General features: G+C 37.5%; 3 protein-coding genes and 1 long non-coding RNA gene across 4 annotated transcripts; 2 read left to right on the top strand and 2 right to left on the bottom strand.

Annotated features, from left to right (window-relative positions):
• Positions 1-1,573: 1,573 nt before the first annotated feature.
• On the top strand, positions 1,574-16,081 carry LOC113676247 (uncharacterized). The gene is made up of 5 exons (XR_016189229.1): positions 1,574-1,682; positions 2,414-2,842; positions 8,431-8,487; positions 14,878-14,972; positions 15,538-16,081. It is a non-coding gene; the product is annotated as an uncharacterized LOC113676247 (long non-coding RNA).
• Positions 3,824-6,064, top strand: LOC149041625 (uncharacterized). The gene has a single exon (XM_089214772.1). It carries the CDS (start codon positions 3,824-3,826, stop codon positions 5,390-5,392), a length of 1,569 nt encoding a protein of 522 aa, XP_089070898.1. The 3' UTR covers positions 5,393-6,064.
• LOC149041624 (uncharacterized) lies at positions 5,283-8,240 on the bottom strand. The gene is made up of 2 exons (XM_089214771.1): positions 7,969-8,240; positions 5,283-7,858 (listed from the first exon to the last, which is right to left on the bottom strand). Exons 1-2 carry the CDS (start codon positions 8,124-8,126, stop codon positions 6,076-6,078), a joined length of 1,941 nt encoding a protein of 646 aa, XP_089070897.1. The 5' UTR covers positions 8,127-8,240; the 3' UTR covers positions 5,283-6,075.
• LOC149041623 (uncharacterized) lies at positions 12,823-14,177 on the bottom strand. Its single transcript, XM_089214773.1, has 2 exons — positions 13,815-14,177; positions 12,823-13,201 (listed from the first exon to the last, which is right to left on the bottom strand). Exons 1-2 carry the CDS (start codon positions 14,175-14,177, stop codon positions 13,196-13,198), a joined length of 369 nt encoding a protein of 122 aa, XP_089070899.1. The 3' UTR covers positions 12,823-13,195.
• Positions 16,082-18,412: the final 2,331 nt, after the last annotated feature.

Raw genomic sequence — 18,412 nt, 5'->3', positions numbered from 1 at the left:
ATTTCTGACCTGTTATTTTAACAAAGGGGGTAAGTTTTTAAAGAAACTGTGGTGCTGCGTCGGTGGGAGAGTATAGCAGGTAATTTAGTGTAAGCAACTGAGTTGAAAATGTAAATTGGCCACCGTAAAGAGTGAAAAGGCTGACGTTTCGAACGTTAGCCTTTCGTCAGAGTGATTTCCAGTTGACCAATCGCTCTGAAGAAGGGCTAACGCTCGAAACGTCAGCCCTCCTAACTCTTTACGGTGGCCAATTTACGTTATCAACTCAGTTGTTAACACTAAATTACCTGTTTTTTTTTAACAAATTTGTTAATTGATGATACTAAGTATTTTCGCCAGGTTTGAGCCAAATAAGTGATTTGAGCATTATCACCCCCAGGTTGATTTTCTCGTGGTCACGCTCTTGAGTCACAGCCTGTCATTCCACCCCAAATGATCCATGTTGCACTTAGTTTCACCAAGTAAGCTGGTGACTTGACTCTTACGAACCTCAGACTACATCGTTCTTTGGATTCGGCAACCGAAAAAAGCAGTCAGTTCATTCATCTGTGAAAAGAAAATTTTCCCATTCTTCTGCTGTTCTTTTTTTATATTTATAAGAAAACTGAGTTTGGCGCCAATTGTTACACCAAATAATTTCGAATGATTTCGTCATTAAAACCTGTTTCACCTGAGTACTGTCCATTGAAATCAGGTCGGCACACAACCGAATACGTCTTGTAGATACTCTGTCTAGGCCAGTTGCTCATGAGTGAAAGGACTTTGTTTGCATTGGATCTCTACGGGCCTGGTCAGTGAAACAAATCTATTCAATTAAAAGGCAAAAAATTCGATTCGCACCAACGTTACTTTCTAGTACAGAAAAGGCTAAGTAAAGACGCTACGAGGTTCGAAAAAAGAAGAAATAGACATGGCCTTGAAGATGTAGAAAGGAAAATGTTCTCTACGTGCGAATCAAATTTACCCCGACGGAAAAAATTTAATGTGCGAGCTTCAGCTCTTGCAATTAACTAAGAGAAAGAGAAAAATTTATGAAAATTAAGAGAGGCCTTGAGACTAATAAGAATAGTTATTTGGCGTAAACATGCGAAGGGGCTATAAGTTTCCTCTCCTCGTAGAAGCCAAAAATCAGTCAAGCGTGACAGCAGAGCTGAATATTCGGGAACGTATATAACGGCGTAATATGCGACTGACACAGTCTATATACTATAAGATTTTACGCCACTAACCCAGTCGGTAGATTAATTATAATAAATTAATATATAATGAAATTATAGTACTGGCGTAAAATTTACATTATATATATCACCGACTGGAAGAAATGACGCCGTTAGTTACTGGCGTAAAATCTTCCATATAAGACAACCGACTGGAAGAAATTACGCCGTTAGTTACTGGCGTAAAATCGTACTGTGTTAGTCACATATTACGCCGTTATCTAACTACCGGAATATTCAACCAGTCAATTTTCAACCGGTCAAAAGCCGTGAACAGCAGGTATTATTTTACGTACTCGTGTATGTGTGAATGGATGTATCAACACATCATGTCGATCACGTGATCGTGGAACTCCACGTCACTGCATCATATCGTTACTATTTTTAGACAATAGTTAGCATCACACCCAACATGGCTTTTGGAATTCTGTTATTTATTTGATGCGTTTCTTTTCATCTCTTCAGGTGAGTTTAAATATCATTAGAGGCTTCTCTTATACAGTGAAAGGGCTTTTAAGATAACCATAGAAAGGAGGGAAAAGGGAGTAAGGCATATGTAAAACGACAACATGGCCACATCATTGGCGTTTTCCTGACACGTTTTCTCCCGCCTGCGTCCACTGCTCGTCATGTCGGCATGTGTTACGTTTTAAAGACAGCGGCTTTGGAAATTTGAAAGTAGCCATCGCCTTATTCATCGACTCAATTTTCCAAACTTAATAATCCTGATGATGAAAGGGTTTCAACATCCACAGCCTTATGGCCCTGCCGATTTCTGAGAGTAAGTATCGAATAGTCGAATCATGGCGGCTACTCTTACTTGTTGAGGAAGAAGAAAAAGAATTCAACCGCGGATCATCCTCGGATCAGGATACGTTACCATTAGAACTGAAACATCTATCGAGTATAGTGATGTTAAGAACAAGAAGACATCGTTAATTGTTTGCTTTAGAGTTAGTTAATGCAAATATATCAAGTTTTATCAGGAGCCCATCACAAGTAGTTGCCTCTGGTTTTATTTTTCTGTGCAATGATTCACACTTTTTTCTCTCAGAGGCATAAAATCGTGTGGGGAATGAAAATGTTCTAATTATGTTGTAGTGAAATGTTTTTTGCGATCACAGTTCTCTAATCTCAATGTACTCTGTGTCAATGATCACATATTGAATTCATTCCTTTTTTAAATTTATCAACAGGGAGTTCAAGTGAGAGAAAGTCACGCTTCAGTTAAAATCATGGCCTTCGTTGCCAATGTTAGATTGCAAAGGATTTGAAACGAGGATTGGTCGAAAACCAAAAAACAAAATAATGAAAAGTTAAGCCTGAGGATGGCAGACAAGTTTCTGTCTTTCAACCACAACAACATCAAATGTAAAAGAAGAACGACACATCAAAAAGCAGTAAGAAATGGGTTGAAGTGTAACGAGTGGCGTCACAGACTAGTTTCCAGGCACGCTCATGGAGGATGTCACTATATGCCACAGAGTCGTCACTACATTCCCCGAAGGTTGTAACTTACGCGTGGGAGGGAGCAAAAATCCGCCAGTCTCACAACACTGAAAAGTGAGGAGAGATCGTCTGCCGAATCTGACGCACAAATCGACGACATTTTCCCTTTACTTCAGGTAAAGTTAATTCATTTATTTTTACAAGGTTCTACCTTCAGTGCGATTTACTTTGAAAAACATCAATGATCGAAAATGTGCAAGCATCAAAACTCTTCGTTTCCGTAGTTGCATGGAACTGCGAATTTCCATGTGGAACTCGTACAACTGAGAATTGAGCAAAGTCTAGGTAACTCGTGGAAATCCAGAAATGAGATGATAGCGTAAAGTCGCTTTTTCTTTATTTTTTTATTTTTTTTACTAGCCAGCCGCTCAAAGTGATGTAAATGGAAACCCCGCGCCCCAAAATAATCCATAACAAAATGCTTAGGTGGTAGCGCGTGAAGTATTTTAAACCAGCTCGTACGCTTGAGCAGTTACCTCGGAGACAAAAGTTGTCGAGCCATTTTTGAAACTTTTCTTGAAACTTTTCTTTTATTTTCTCCATCGATCATCTCCTAGAAAATACAATTAAAAAATGGATCACCAAACTCGCAAAGAGATATGACGAGCTTATCTTCCCCAACAAGCTCCACTTATGCATTTACTGTTATATGAATAACGCTAGTTCTTCTATCGGTTTACTAAACACCTTGCATATGGAAGGTTGTAATCTGTTTTGAGTAACGCCTTTGCCAGCCTTTGTTCACGCTCTGAGTTATGACCTTTTTCCCTTCCGATCAATTTGCTTTTAATTTTTTTCTTCAAAGGGGTCAATTGGTGCATCAGAAGTATGAAATTAAAAAATGTTGCTCGTTGAAAAAAAAAGCATTGACTGTGACATCTAAACCAAAAAATTCGCATGTTGCGGGAATGCGCACGACGCTTTGCGTCACGATCGAATCACGGGCATATATTATGCAAATATGGCGGACCACTTGGGAGGACTGGGTCTAGTTGCGCGAAAGCGAGGCTAGTGAGGCCTCGAGTTTGTTTTGACAACGCGTCCTTCGAGTCCATCGAGTAAGTGTTTTGTAGTCGTTCTGGTCTACGCTTTTCGATATGGTTACGAGTTGTTGTGTCCCTGAATGCAATCAGAAAGGAAAGAAGACGCCCACAGGAGAGAAAGTTTCTTTCTTTGAATTCCCACGCACTCCTACGAGGAGAAAACAGTGGATTCACGCAATTCGCCGTGAAGAAGGAAAGGATTTTAAGATCGTCGATGGAACAAAAGTTTGTTCCCTTCATTTTAGGCGAGAAGATTTAAGAAAATCATTCAATGCACGGGCTTATGTGGTTCCCGGTGGCGTTCCAACCAGATTTTCGTGGTCAGTTCCATCTCCAAGGAAAAGAAAAGCTCCTCCAGAAAGACATCCTCTGCCTCAGAAGAAATTATTTGCAACAACGTCTGCTTCCTCTGATCACACCGAGTTACATGTAGTGAGCGAAACAGATATCACGGCGGAATCACTTTCCGAGTCGACGGCAACTGCCTCTAACCGAAATACTGAGCCAAACGATACTTGTTCGGAGTTAAATGCGCCAAAAAAGATCGAGGAACTGGAAGAGGAGGTGTTAAAACTTCGACAGGAAAACACTGAGCTAAAAATGAAATTGGACGAGGTAGAGAAACAGAACGAGGCTATCTCGGCCCGACTATTTTCTCTGGAACGCTTTACATCAGACGCTGACATCAACTTTTATGCTGGCCTTCCAAATTATGCTACTTTCCTCGCCTTATTTAACTTTTTGAACCCGGGTGAAAATGAAGAAAACATTCGTCCAAGAAGCACCTTAAAAGATGTGCCAGAGGATTTTTATGATGTGGACTCTGATGATGAAGAAAACATTTCACCTGCAAAGAAAGGACGCCCACGAAAACTCAAACCAGTTGAAGAATTTTTTATTGTCTTATGCCGCCTGAGAAGAGGCTTTTCAGAGTGCCATTTAGCTCACTTGTATGGTGTTGCCCAGTCCACCATAAGCAGGCTTTTTGTGCCATGGATTAATTTCATGTATCTGAAATTTGGCCAGGTTTGCATCTGGCCTCTTAAGTCAGTTGTTCAGGCAACTATGCCTGCAGATTTCAAAGAAAAATTTCTCTCAGCGCGAGTCATTATTGACTGCACAGAGGTCTTTTGTGAAATGCCAAGCAGTTTGCTTTTGAACTCTGAACTTTTCAGCTCGTACAAAAACCATGTGACATTGAAAGGACTTGTCGGTATTGCACCAAGTGGAGCTATTACATTTTGCAGTCAACTTTATACTGGCAGCATCTCTGACCGCGAAATTGTTTTACGGAGTGGATTTTTGTCCCAATCCTTTGAAGATGGTGACTCGGTTATGGCAGACAAGGGATTTCAGATACAAGACATCCTGCCCCTTGGTGTGGATCTGAATATCCCACCCTTTTTAGGCAGTGATGCTCAAATGTCTGCCGAAGATGTTGTTAGGACACAGCAGATTGCAAGTCTTCGGATACACGTCAAAAGGGCCATCAACAAGATAAAGAACTTCCGAATTTGGAATGGAGTTGTTCCTCTGAGTTTATTTAGTGTCGTTAACCAAATGTGGACTGTTTGTGCTTTCCTGTGCAATGCTCAGGATCCACTCATATCTAATATCACATGATCTGCTTATGTTTATTGTTTTACTAAGCCAATGTTGTTGTTTTCATTTATCTTTAGTTAAAATATTTTTCAAACCAGTTTTGTTTTTGTCACTTTTTGTGTTTAAAACATGATATTTAGAAACATACAAAATCATAAATCAAACTGGTTTGAAAAATGCAAAACCAAAAATAAATATGAACCACAACAGTAAAATTGACTTGACGGCAGGGCTAGCTATAACACTCAAATGTCCTGCTAACCTAAAAGTTTAGCATTTGCACAATGTCTGAACAATAACAAAACACTATAGACCCATGATGTTACATGAAACACATAAATATAAACCTAAGGTGGGAATGGGGGGGTTGCTCCATTAGGGCTTATGGTGGACATGCAGCCAGCCTGTGTATGGCTTTTAGGGATTGTTTTGGGTTAAATTTCTTAAGCAGGGAACCAAAATCAGCATTCTGTCTGAAAGTCTGCAGGGTGGGAAAGTTTCTCTTCTTAAACATGGTCAGATTTCGAGTGTCTGAGCCACACCTCTCAACCCAATGATACATGGAGTACCCCCCCCCCCCAGAATCCAGAGCCTCATGAATCTAATGATTGTATAACAGTAGTTGATTGTTTTGATGTTTAAATGTCCCAAATAGGGGCTCACTATGTAGTAAACATGCATATTATAATAACAGTGACTTTGCCTTATGCTCTTGGTTCTCTAGCTGCTATAGCTAGGAAGTGTTTAAAATAATGCAGTTTCAATGTGTCCTTTAAATTGTTCCAAAATTGCACGTCAAATGGAATTCGCTTGATGCTCATTCCCTTACTGGTGTAGACGATGAAATCGCACCACTTTGCCCCGGTCACACCCATCAGCCCTTGCACTTGGACATAGTATTTATGGGTGCGTTTAAGTTTAGGCTTTCCATCGACTTCTTCCATGAAAAAGCTGCTATCAGAGCATGCATCCAGTGGGGTGACTAAGTACTTGGTTTCTGGGCACTTGACCTCAGAAAGACCAAATTGATCAGAGCATCCAGGATCAATAACCTTGCCATCTGGTGATGCACCCAAGTATGGGGCATCCATACTTATTACAAGTCCTGACTTAAAAACCTTCACTGACTTGTTCATAGAGGACATATATGTTTGGTATTGTTCTAAGGCAATTGGCTCATATTTAAGTCCATGATTAGTATATCTTGATGAAAAAGGCTTTGGATTTATAAGATTTTGTACTAAAGATTCATGGTTTCTTTTTCTGTCCGGTATAAGACCAAAATTGGAGGCAGTAAATCGGAATTTCCTTTCCAACTTCCATTCAGGGCACTCTGATTGGTTGCGTGTTTTAATTTCAATGCCATTCAGTTTATCTTCATCAACTTGCAGATCCTTTAACAGTGATTTTTCTGCTTCTGAAAGATCAGCAGGTATCTCAAACTGTTCATTAGACTGACTTGATAGGGGAAATCTTGGATATGTCACAATATGCTCACCATGGTTGGCAGGGTTTGCCCTTGGGATAGACGTGATGTCACAAAACACTTTGAAATTATCTTCGGTCACTACAAGTTGATAGCTAGCATACGAGCCTTGTGGACTTCTGCCAAATTTGGTTTCTACTAAGGGAATAGAATCAGCCTTTGGGGTCATAATCTGTGCCAGGGCCATATTTGGGTTCAATTCTTTCAAGGTTGCCAATAGTTTCTCTTCATCTGCCTTTTGCCCCCGTATATTATTCCTTGCCTCATATAGTGTACATCTGACACCAGGTTCTCGAGCTGATGATCTGGGCTGCTCCAGGTAGGTCTTTGCTACAAGCACCTCCATTGCTGGTTGTGGATTTATAGAGTCTCCTCTTCCCTTCCTATGCCACCTCTGTAAAGAGGAAGTACATGCTTGCTTTGGCTGCATGTCTTCTTCGTTTTCAAGTTCATGGACAGTTTTACATTCATATAATGAGAATTTGCAAATCTTCATCAAGAGTGCTAATATATGGTTACAAAAACCAACCTTCCCAGCAACGCAGGAACATGTAGCATGTTTCACTTCCCCACTTAAAATGCACAATGCGACTTTCAAGTTGTGTGGGGCATCATTCTTCCGAAAACTGTGATAGCAGTGAGCCCGGAAATAAAAGTAGTTGTCATCGCTTGCTGCGGAGATACCCTTCAAATATTCGTCATTCAGAAAAGTTGTCGCTTTCCGAATACTCGTTGGCACTGAATGGGCTTTACTTGTCGGATCAATTCTTTTTCCAGACTTTGAAATGTGGTCATTCATTTCGGCGCGAGTAAAAAAGGGCATCCGCCGTATGTCTGCAGACCAGCCATCTGATGGGAAACTCAAAGGATGCTGAGTTGCGGCAATTCCGGAGTTGTCATCTTTGTTTTTATCCAAGCGTTCCTTGCGCTTTGTATATACGGAGTCAGGATCCGGATCTACTATATTTTGATCACGACCTTCTTTGATATATTCCTCAACCCTAAACAGAAGGGAAGATAAGATCGTTTTTAAACTTTGGTTACCGCAATTGCAATCAAGGCAAGCGAGGCGCGAAATCTCCGCGAATCGGTCGAAGTACGAGCATCCTACCTTTTCACTAATTGTGCTTTTGTTTTCAGTCCTTTCAATGTATCGCCCCTACATTTCAGCCAGAAACGAAGTTCTTCATTTTTTAGCGTGGCAGGCGATCTACCTAGAAGAGAAGCTCCAGGAATATCGTCTTCTGTGAGCGCACGTGAAGCAGCCATTCGTGACGATCAAAACACAGGGAAAAGCCGGCCTCACTGGCTGGCCTCACTAGCCTCGCTTCCACGCAACTAGCCCCGGGCCGCCCGAGAGGTCCGCCATATTTGCATTCGGTGTATACAAGATGCGCAGTGTGATACTAGGGGAATCACCCTGAAAGACCATGGCGCGCCAACGATAATCTGGAACAGTCACAAACTCTAATAATTGGTTTCGGAATTTTCCATTATGAAATAAATATAGGATATGAATTTCTTAGTTCTTTCATAATTATAGTATTAAAGCTTTTGCTTTTGTTTTAAATAGCCCTAAGCTGGGATGGATCGTCCGAAGAAAACGCCAGAGGAGAATACTGATGACGAGGTACAATTTTGTGAACATATTAATATTGTAGAAATATGATGGATAGTAGTTGTAACAGGCTGACTGGGTAGAAATAATAAGTTTCTATTTCATAAGAAGCTATTGCGGTTACGTTCGAGTTACATTCATTATTCTGCACTTGAAAGGCGGATGTGTTACATTGCATGTCCGATCTCCATCGAATTAGAATTCTTTATTGACATGTATGACAAACTTAAGAGATGAAAGGAAATGTATCAGGGTGATGGATTAAGACAGAATAACCAACACCCTTCTTCAAAATCACTCTAGATTGTTGGCTACATCTGCCAACTGTTGAGAGTGATTGAGAAAACAGACATTTTACATGTTAATTCAATTGAGATTTTCAGACTAAGATATGTTGAAAAACCCATTATACAGTGCAATAATGCATTTCTGTGGTTTGTCTTGCATGTAATGCGCTCATAGGGTGCTATGCTTGTGATTAAATTGAGTAAAATGTCTTCAAGTGTAGACTATTGAAAACATCACATACGATTTGGAAGATTCTTCAGGCTGTCATTGATTAAGCATACAAAAAAATATCCCTTCTCCTCCTTCTATTTTTGGAAGAAGTACTTGTTTAATTCTTAAGGGCTATATCATTTATTATTTCAGGGAGAATAACAATTTCTGAGGCAGGCATTTTCTCTTTAAAAGAGTTGTGCTAAAACAACATTTAGTTTTCATTTTGGAAAAATTAGAAAAAATCCACCAACAGGGCATAATCGCTTTCTTATAGTGGGATGAAAGAACAAATATGACAGCCAATATGAATCATCTGAACATGTCTAGTTAAATAGACTTATTGGCTCACACTACACAGTTTGGTGATACTAACGACAGCCAAGGTGCTTGTCACTTGAAAACCTACTTATTGCCTAGCTGAGTTTTCTGTAGATCAGTGGCAGAGCATCATAGTGTGAAATGCACTAGTCAAGAGTTTAGCTCCTTTATCCCGTGGTGTTGACAAAACAAATATCATCCTCATTCAATGACTGAGCTCAAATTAACCATCTTCCTCTTTTATTTACTCATACAATCTTTTGGACAATGTTGATCCTGGCAATATGCAGGATGATTGGCACTTTACAACCTAGTTAAGACCACTTTACCTTTGTGTTCTCTGTGACTAAATTGGAAGGTCTGGGGTTTGTTTAATGATGGAGATTCTGATCTTTTGTTTTTCTCGTGCTCGTAAAAAAAAATAGGCCCGCGATGCGTACATGTGTGGCTTACGAAATTGAGCTGCTTTTTAGTGTCTGGTGTCTCATTGGGTTTCTATCAGAAGAACTAATATCTGATTACCATTGGATATTTTTCAATATTGATCCTGTTTATCAATAACACAAGATAACTAGCATACAAAAGTCCTGAAATGTTCATTCTGAAGATGAGAGTTATTGGCCAAACTTTGTTATAGAGGTCTCATTTTGACAACAAAGGCTGCACATGTAACCTGAGGATTTAAGGAACTGGAAAAACATCAGCATAATCTCCCATAATGGTCTGATAGATTCAGTCATGATTATGTTTACATAACGAAGTGGAATTGACTTCTGAAGTTTGTAGGTTGATTATCTTTTCCGAGGCAAGTGATGTGAAATGAACTCTAGGGAAGAATTTCATATGAATATTTTTGACATTTTGTGTACCAGTACACAAGGACAAAACTTTGGAGAAGGGCAGGGACATTTGGAAATGATGTAATCTACACTAGAAGCCATTGGGAGCTTGATTTGGTTTGAATGTATGACTAATTTTTGACAATACATATATGTAAAGTAACACAATGCTGAGTGTAGGTTTCTTTTGTCCATTAGGGCATAAAGTTCAACTTTCAGTTGATTGAGTGCAAAACGTTTACTATAATTATTGTATTTAGGTTTTGTGGGACTGTATTTTCAGTAAAGAACACAGAAAAATTTAGGTCAGGTAGGTAGATACGAGGTTGCAAATGGAAGAGTCTAGGGAAAAAAGATAGGTGCATTACAAGATCAGAGCACAAGCAATACTTTAATGAATCATATGTTGAGTTAAGTACTCTGAAGTAACATTACATTGACAATGCTAATAATTTTTAACCCAATAAGATTTACATTTTGACCTGGAGGTTTATTTAACAGAAAGTTCAATAGAGATAGAGTGTCACCATAATAAATTTCAGGAACAGTAATCAGAGACATAACTTAAACACAGCAGAGTTCAATGTACAGGCAAGTTCATGATGGTATCATGATTTAAATTACCAGAAGCTTTCAAGTTTTCTTATTATTGAAATTGTAATTTCATGCCAGTGAGTCTACCAAATTCAAGTTATGTGCAGAAATGAATGGGTGAACTTGACATCATCATGCAAATGGTTGACTTCACATCATCATGCAAAGTGCTAATCTACCAGACTACAAAAAGGTCCAAAACAAACGTGGTAAGCAACTGAATTTCATGTATCAGTTTGTGTAAGAGCACACAAGAGGACTTGCGAGACCTGCTTCTTTCTCATTTGCCAGAACAAGATTGAACCTCTGGTACCAATCAAAATTCAGAATGACCGTGACAGTTTGGGACTGATCTGTTAAGACTGTGCTTTTAAGGGGTATACAGATGTGATTAGAACCCTGGGTCTCCGAGGATACCTGATGGTTATCTAATCCACATCAAGTAGCTCTTACTTTTAACTATAAACATAACAAATGTCAGTTCCATTGAAATGTCTTCATAACAACTCAACAAAGTCTAAGCTAAGTTAATTAAAGTGTACTTGGTATTCTAAATAAGCAGAAGTAAATTTTTCACAAACAACAAATGTTGAGCTTATAGCGTGTGAGCAGTTTAAAATATTTGAAAAATTTACAGGTGCTTATCATATGAGAAATCATGTTATAAATTATTCATAACGTATACACGAAAGATACACATTTACAGGAAATCAACAAACTGATGGCAGATAAATTTGACAGTTTTGACTAAATGAAGTGTGTGCCATCAAAATTTGTCCTTCAGCTGAATTCTTACTCAGGAATGCAATTTTTTAGTGTTTATCAATATACATAAAAGTATCCAAGCTTTTGTTTATTTTTGTCAGCTACTGCATGTATCAGTCAGAACCTACTTTGTGTAAATCTGATTGGTTTCTAATGTGATCTATTGTTGCTGAGCCTAGTTTATATTATTTTGTACACGAGTTATTACTTTTTCACTAATGATAAATGAAAAAGGTACCTAGCTATTTTCAGCCAATCAAAAAAGTGTAATTTTATGAAGTATGAAGAGAATCTAGAAGACTGCCAAGCTTGAAGGAAGTCATGAGACATTAAGGTCTGAATAATTCTGGCCATAACTTGGAAAACATAACACTAATCACATTTCTGTTAACATTAAAGCACTAGGCTTCTATCCATATTTTAATAAAAGTAAAACCACTTTGTTACTGAGTTTCAATGGATTACTCCCCAAAGTTTGGAAACAATCACAATAGACATTTAGCACCTTGTTAATGGCAAACCGCAGTTTCAGGTTAGGCATTAGATGTTTGTGACTTTTATTGGTTTAGCTATGTAAACATGAAAGTATAATTTCATTTAAAGAGGCCATCAAATTGAATTTTCAGACAACAGCAGTGTTTAATTTTCTAATGGCAACAAAAAAGTCCTATTTTCACTACTGGCTAAAAATGGTTTATTCTATTCATATTCAATGACATGTAATGCCATGGGTGGTGAGGTATCTTGCAGTTTAACCAAAATTTTATCTTTGCATATACTAAAAAGACTGGTTTAGTAATTTTCTCACTGAGCATGCGGTATAAACAGAAATTCAGCATAAAAAATGTTCTAGTAAATGACTTATGTGAAATGTGACCGCAAAGAGAGTCAATAATGACTCTAAGTTTTAATGTGGCACAACCTGTACTAAAGGTCCAGACCATGAAATGTTGGCCTGTGAGAGCACAATTCCATGCTGTAATCCCCACTTAGAAGACAAGCCAGCTGAACGAAAGCTGGCGTGTGAGATCTCAGCAACAAAGATGAATGAAAAACTAGATAAAAAAACGATCTTTGACAGTGTGTTACAGCCACCATTGCAAAATGGTTGCTTTCTGACGCTTTAAAGCTTAGTTAACTTAGCCAAGCATAGACTGGAACCTATCTTCGACAATAATAAACCATGTGACAAGCGTTCTGTTCACCGTGATAAATCCAGGGAGGAATAAGTATCTTGGATCATTACATAGTGTGGTTTACACTTCATGTAAACCACACAAAAATAGTTACAGGATAAACCAATAGTTGTATAAGAACTTAGGCAAATACAAGCACAAAAAACAAAGTTTATTTCAAACAGAAAGCCTGGGTGAACACAATTATGCGTCTAGTTTCATTCTGAAATTGCTGTTGGTTTAACAGTCTCTCCTCTCTACATTCTGCTGATTCATTTGCAATTTTTTGTCTTTGATACTGAGATTGGGTTTGCCAACCCCCTTTTTTCTTGATTCAGAAGATTCATTTGCACATTTCTTTTCCCTGGTCAGATGCTGCTGGGCCAGCCTCTTTTCCCTAGATTCCTCACTCTCATTTACCCTTCTTCATTTCTCATATTCATGTTTAGCAATCACTTGTTTTTCTTTTTTTCTGGCATTTCAGTTAAAGACTTTTGCTTCCTTTTCATATGCTGTGTTTAGTTTCTTTCATTTCTGAAAGGCAAATGTTCAATTTTTGGACTCTTGTGAACATTTTGCAAATCAGGTTCATTATCTCTGACAAAGACACCTTTAATTTCAAAAGGAAAAAACCCTATTTTTAAGCAGGAAATATTCAAATATGATACAAGGTTTTCAATTCCTTCAATGGTAAGCAAAGAACATTTCCCAAATGAGTAGGGCATCCCATGCAAATCCCTGAAATGAGCATCAAAAATTTTAAAGCTTTGTTTTGAATTCTTAATCACTGCAACAGTATTTATTCCAATTGTTAACAAACAACACTTGTAGTTAAGTTGACAATTTGAAAACCCTTGTGTCAGAGAATTTTGAAGAGACATGTATGGCCCATTATTTGATGTCATGAACAAATTCCCTGTTAATGACTCACTATATTCTAATGTGTATACATTATTGTACATTGAAACAATGCATGGAACATCAGTTAAAAGCAAATAATCATTTGTCTGGACAGAACATCTTAAAGAAGTATGCAAATTATTTCCAATGGTAGGAATATTATTCAAAAGGGAAGAAGTCCACAAATTGATATCTTCTATGTCATGATAAATAATAGCAGTAAGTGACATTGCTACACATTGCTTACAGCATTTTCACCAAAGAGAGCTTCATTTCCTTGACTGTAGCCAGCACATATTGTTCTTGTTGGATCGATGACATCAAATATTGTAGGGCCTGGATTTTCCTCTAAATCATTTGCCTGCCTTATAAGCAATGGAATATAGGCATTGTAGAAAATCATTTGTGAAAACCAAAACATCACATCATTCCACATCTTGTGTTGTCCAACAACTTGTTTCAATACTGGCAAGTCAAATACATTTAAATAGAACATCACAAACATTAAACTCCAACAATGATCATTAAAACGTGATAAGATATTCTTGGTTTTCACGAAATTGACACGAGAGCGAATACTTGACCGGTATTGTTCAATCGAGATTCCCATACTTACTTTGTTTTGAGATATGCCTCCGTGAATTCTCAACAGTACAGGGAGAAAGCAACTGCAATACAACTAATCAAACACTTTCAGACACTCAGTGGTGCAACCCACACCGATAGATCAAGCCGATAGTTGTTGGCTTGTGATAGTGCAACAATTCCTTTCAGTGTGGTACAACCCGTACCGAAGATTCAAGCAGTTAAATATTGTCTTTTAAGAACGTAGAAGCTCTTGCACAAGCTGCACTTATAACACAAGCCGGGTCTGAATGTGTTGGCTTGTGTGAGGGGAACTAACTCGTGATACGATCACCTGAAAAAAATTACTCGAGACCACGCTTACAATCAAGATGGCTGACTCAGATTAGTGCGCCGTACAATACTACGATACTAGACCACGTGACAGGCGCTGAACTCTCGTGTAGAAATAAATAACTAAACCCGATCGTGCCATAATGTGCCTACACACTTTGTGTAAGCCACGCAAAAATGAACATCTTTCTTATTACCTTACATATAATTGGTCTGAATGACACAAGATGGTTTTTTACCAACTTGTGTTGCTGCATTTCTAACACTGTTCTATTTGCAGATGACGACATTGAAATTTGTTCCAGTTTGCCAAGAAATGTTAACATGTAAGATTGTAGTTTTTCTTATCTTTGGTTTCATTACATTGAAGAATTGATTTTGTTTTCCACCAGGAAGAAAATGTGCAGGGCACTATATACAATGAAGAGATACCAGTATTGGTGTTTGTTACTTTTGTATTGGTGTTAATCCTTCTGCACCAAGAAAGGTATGTGATTATCACAATGTCAAATTCATAATAATCATAATTATAAATTTCCTTGGTACATTTGTTAAACATGCACCAATAAAGTAACAAAAATAGCCTCCACAAAAACTTGTTTGTATAAATATGATTTGTTTGGATTAATATTTACCTCTTATCCTCAACATACTCCGTTTTATATATCCCTGATCTCCTCCTCTGACAATTATTTTATTGTTCCATGAATAAGTAAGATCAAAGCCTTTGTAAAAGGCCAGCATCAATTGTCATCAAATAGTGACATAAAAGTTTGAAAGTTATCCTTAGACTAAAACCAGAGCCTTAAAACATGTTTGATTGAGCAGCTAAATCAAAAGAAAAAAGAGAGTAACTGTATATCTGTGACAGACTAAGATTTTGAACTAATCAGTTGCAGGGGTTACCAAAATATAAAAAAAATATGTCTTGCTGAAAAGAAAAAAAACTCCTGTCTATTTCTTAATGGTCATCTTTCTTTATAACACCATGTTTGAATACTGGGTTGTACTTCCTCTTAGCTCAATTAATGTTTGCCTTTTACTTTCTTCAGGATGCCAAGAGCATACTAGTAGATATCTTCACTGGAAAAACACATTTACTGTTTTAAAATGTTTTAATTGTTACCAATTCTTAGTGTTTCCTTCCTTTATTGGAAATGTAAATTCCTTTGTTTGCAAGAGATTGATGTTATAATGTTAATGACCTAGGATAATATAATAGGGCAATAGGGAACTTGATTAAGTGCAAAGGTTACATAAGGTTACACATGTCCCAGAGCAGAACTTTAAATAGACAAGTTGCATGCATTTTTGTCAGTTGTAGCTTTAGGATTTAGTAGTGTATATTAAAGTTTGGTTGGCTGATTTAAATCCACATTGTAGTGATGTTATTCCACACTTAGACACAACAATTAAGCTTTAATAACTAGAAACCAGATAAGGTTGTTTCTGGACAAGTTTATCGGCTAAAAATTAAATCTTGTATAATTAATTATTAATGATTTTAAATTTTTTAAGCTCTAGCTAAGGCCTTATCACCAATTTACTGTACATTATGTACTTTTAATAAACTAATATGGCTTAGCTTTTAAGAAATGTCTCTGAGTCTCATGCTCTGTAATTTATAGTTGCTGAAATGCTTTTTAGTTGTTACCGTTGCCATGATTGTTCTATTGTGACCTGCAAAATGCTTTGATGCAATGCTTATGTACTTCATGCTCTAGAAAACAATCATAGAACAGGAACAAAGCAGTTACCCTTGTAGAAGACACAGGGTCCCTTTGCTGGGTTATTGTGTTGTGTTCTCTAGTCAGAAACTTTACTCCCACAATAAACTCTCTTCACCCAGGAGTAGAAATGGAAACTGGTGAACTGTTAACCCTTTAATTCCCATGAGTTACAAAGACAGAATCTCTCCTTACTATATCTATACAATATCATGTAGACAAGTGACAAATTCTCCAAACTAACAAAATAAGAATTGTTCGGTAGACAGTGAGGAGAATTACAAATGAGACCTTGGGAGTTAAAGGATTAAGGAAGCCTGAAAAAATGATGCAGGTAGTAGGGGGTGTTGATGTCCCTCAAGGCAGTTTCTTGGGGCTACTCTTGTTCAACATATTCATCTATGATTTAAAGTTTGTTGTTCAAGTTTCTTCCTTGCATGCAGAGGCTCTACGCTGGTGACACAAAAGCTTATGCATCAAATTTTAACATTAAAGCTTTGGAACTCTTTCTTTACTATGATCTGAAGAAGCTTATTCATGGTCTGACACATTATTCCATTAAGTTACAAAAAAGTGATTCTTAAAGTATTTTTTTCTGACTGTAATTAAAAGTGTTACTAGCACACTGGTCATGGTTTCCATGATATTCCATGGTGAGCAGTTGTTATATATTTTGGTGAAACCAACCCTGATCTGTTAAATTACTTTAATAAATTTTACCTCTCTTGAATACTTCAGCTTTTTCATTATATAATCAGATAGTTTGGTAATATATGTTTTTTGGTATGACTATGGTTGACTGAACCATAGTCTCTAGCTAAAGGTGATCATCATCAGACACCATGGTCACCACCATAGTCAACCATGGTTGACTCTGAAAAGCCATGGTACCATGGTCAATGTGATGCCAGTTCATTTCTGATCACTTTATAGCCAATAGCAAGAAAACCCAAGCTATGATTCTAGGCAACTCTGCTCAAGAACCTGCTCTTTGTGTTGGTGATTTTCCTATTAAAATAAATCACTTCTCGAACATTCTTGGTATTTACATCAACAACAAGCTTTCCTTCAAAGATCACATATCAGCTACTATATCAGTTTATGTGGAAATTGAAGCTCTCCTAAGATGCCTAAAAAACTTTGTACTTACTGATTTTACACTTATACTGTACAAGGCTTACATACTGACACACCTTGAGTAATGTAGTCCACTTTTATTGAGGACCAGTAAGACTGATCAATAGACTCTAATCTGCTAACTATTATGTGCTATAGACCTTCTTAAATTCAGGTAACAGCTTAGCCTAATAATTCTATAATGTCTATTGCAAATATGCATTCTCTCAAACATAGAAGTAATGAGCAATCTCTTATCTAAATCCTTTGATGTTTAAAGGGAAATGGGGCCGGTTATCTCTAATCTTTTCGAGAACTGTAAGACCCATTATAATGATTTAAGGGATAGTGGTCATAAACTGCTGAAATTGTATTACTGTTTATCTTATATACATTTTTATTGTTTTAGCCTGATACTTTTGATTTTAGTGAGTATTTTATTTTATTTTACTTACTGCCATGCGTCTTGTACATGAGCCTCTGGCTTGCATACACAGGGCAACCGATCCCACGCACTGACATTAGTAAATTGATTGAGTTATAGATTCATTCATTGTCCTGCAGTCGGTTGTTACTTTGGCATCTCGCGCATTCTCAGTTCATTCTCGTGTGATCGATTGTTGCCTTAGCATCTTGCACATTCTCAGTTCTCTCCTGTATTCGATTGTTAAGTTAGTATCCCGTGCATTCTCAGTTTTTTCTCGCATTTGATTGTTACGTTTGTTTCGCGCGCAATGTCAGTTTTCTCCTGTTTTCGATTGATATGTTAATTTAATATCTCATGCATTGTCTGCTTTCTCCTGTATTGGATTGTTGTGTTGGTATCTTACGCATTCTCAGTTTTCAACTTCATTCGATTATAACATTCCGCATACTGCGCGTTCTCCGTTTTCTCCTGTATTCAATTTTTTCTTTAGCATTTCGAGCATTCCCAGTTTTCTCCCGTATTCGATTATTTTCATCCTGTATTCAATTTTGACGTTAGTATCTCGTGTATTCTCAGTTTTCTCTTGTATTCAATTCTTACGTTGGTATCTTGCGAAAAGAAGATAGAGTTTATGTTCGCAAGCATAGATAATTTTAA

The sequence above is a fragment of the Pocillopora damicornis genome, chromosome 8 (genome assembly GCF_964200805.1).
Source record: "Pocillopora damicornis chromosome 8, jaPocDami1.2, whole genome shotgun sequence".
Lineage (NCBI taxonomy): Eukaryota > Metazoa > Cnidaria > Anthozoa > Scleractinia > Pocilloporidae > Pocillopora > Pocillopora damicornis.
Note: the sequence above shows the minus strand (reverse complement) of the source record. Positions and strands in the feature narration are given on the sequence as shown.

Bases quoted from the DNA above. Each gene is read 5' to 3' on its own strand.
- LOC149041625 (XM_089214772.1), top strand. From the start codon at position 3,824: ATGGTTACGAGTTGTTGTGTCCCTGAATGCAATCAGAAAGGAAAGAAG.
- LOC149041624 (XM_089214771.1), bottom strand. From the start codon at position 8,126: ATGGCTGCTTCACGTGCGCTCACAGAAGACGATATTCCTGGAGCTTCT. The intron at 7,859-7,968 runs GTAGGATGCTCG...CCTTCTGTTTAG, and splicing joins AAAGCACAATTAGTGAAAAG to GGTTGAGGAATATATCAAAG.
- LOC149041623 (XM_089214773.1), bottom strand. From the start codon at position 14,177: ATGGGAATCTCGATTGAACAATACCGGTCAAGTATTCGCTCTCGTGTC.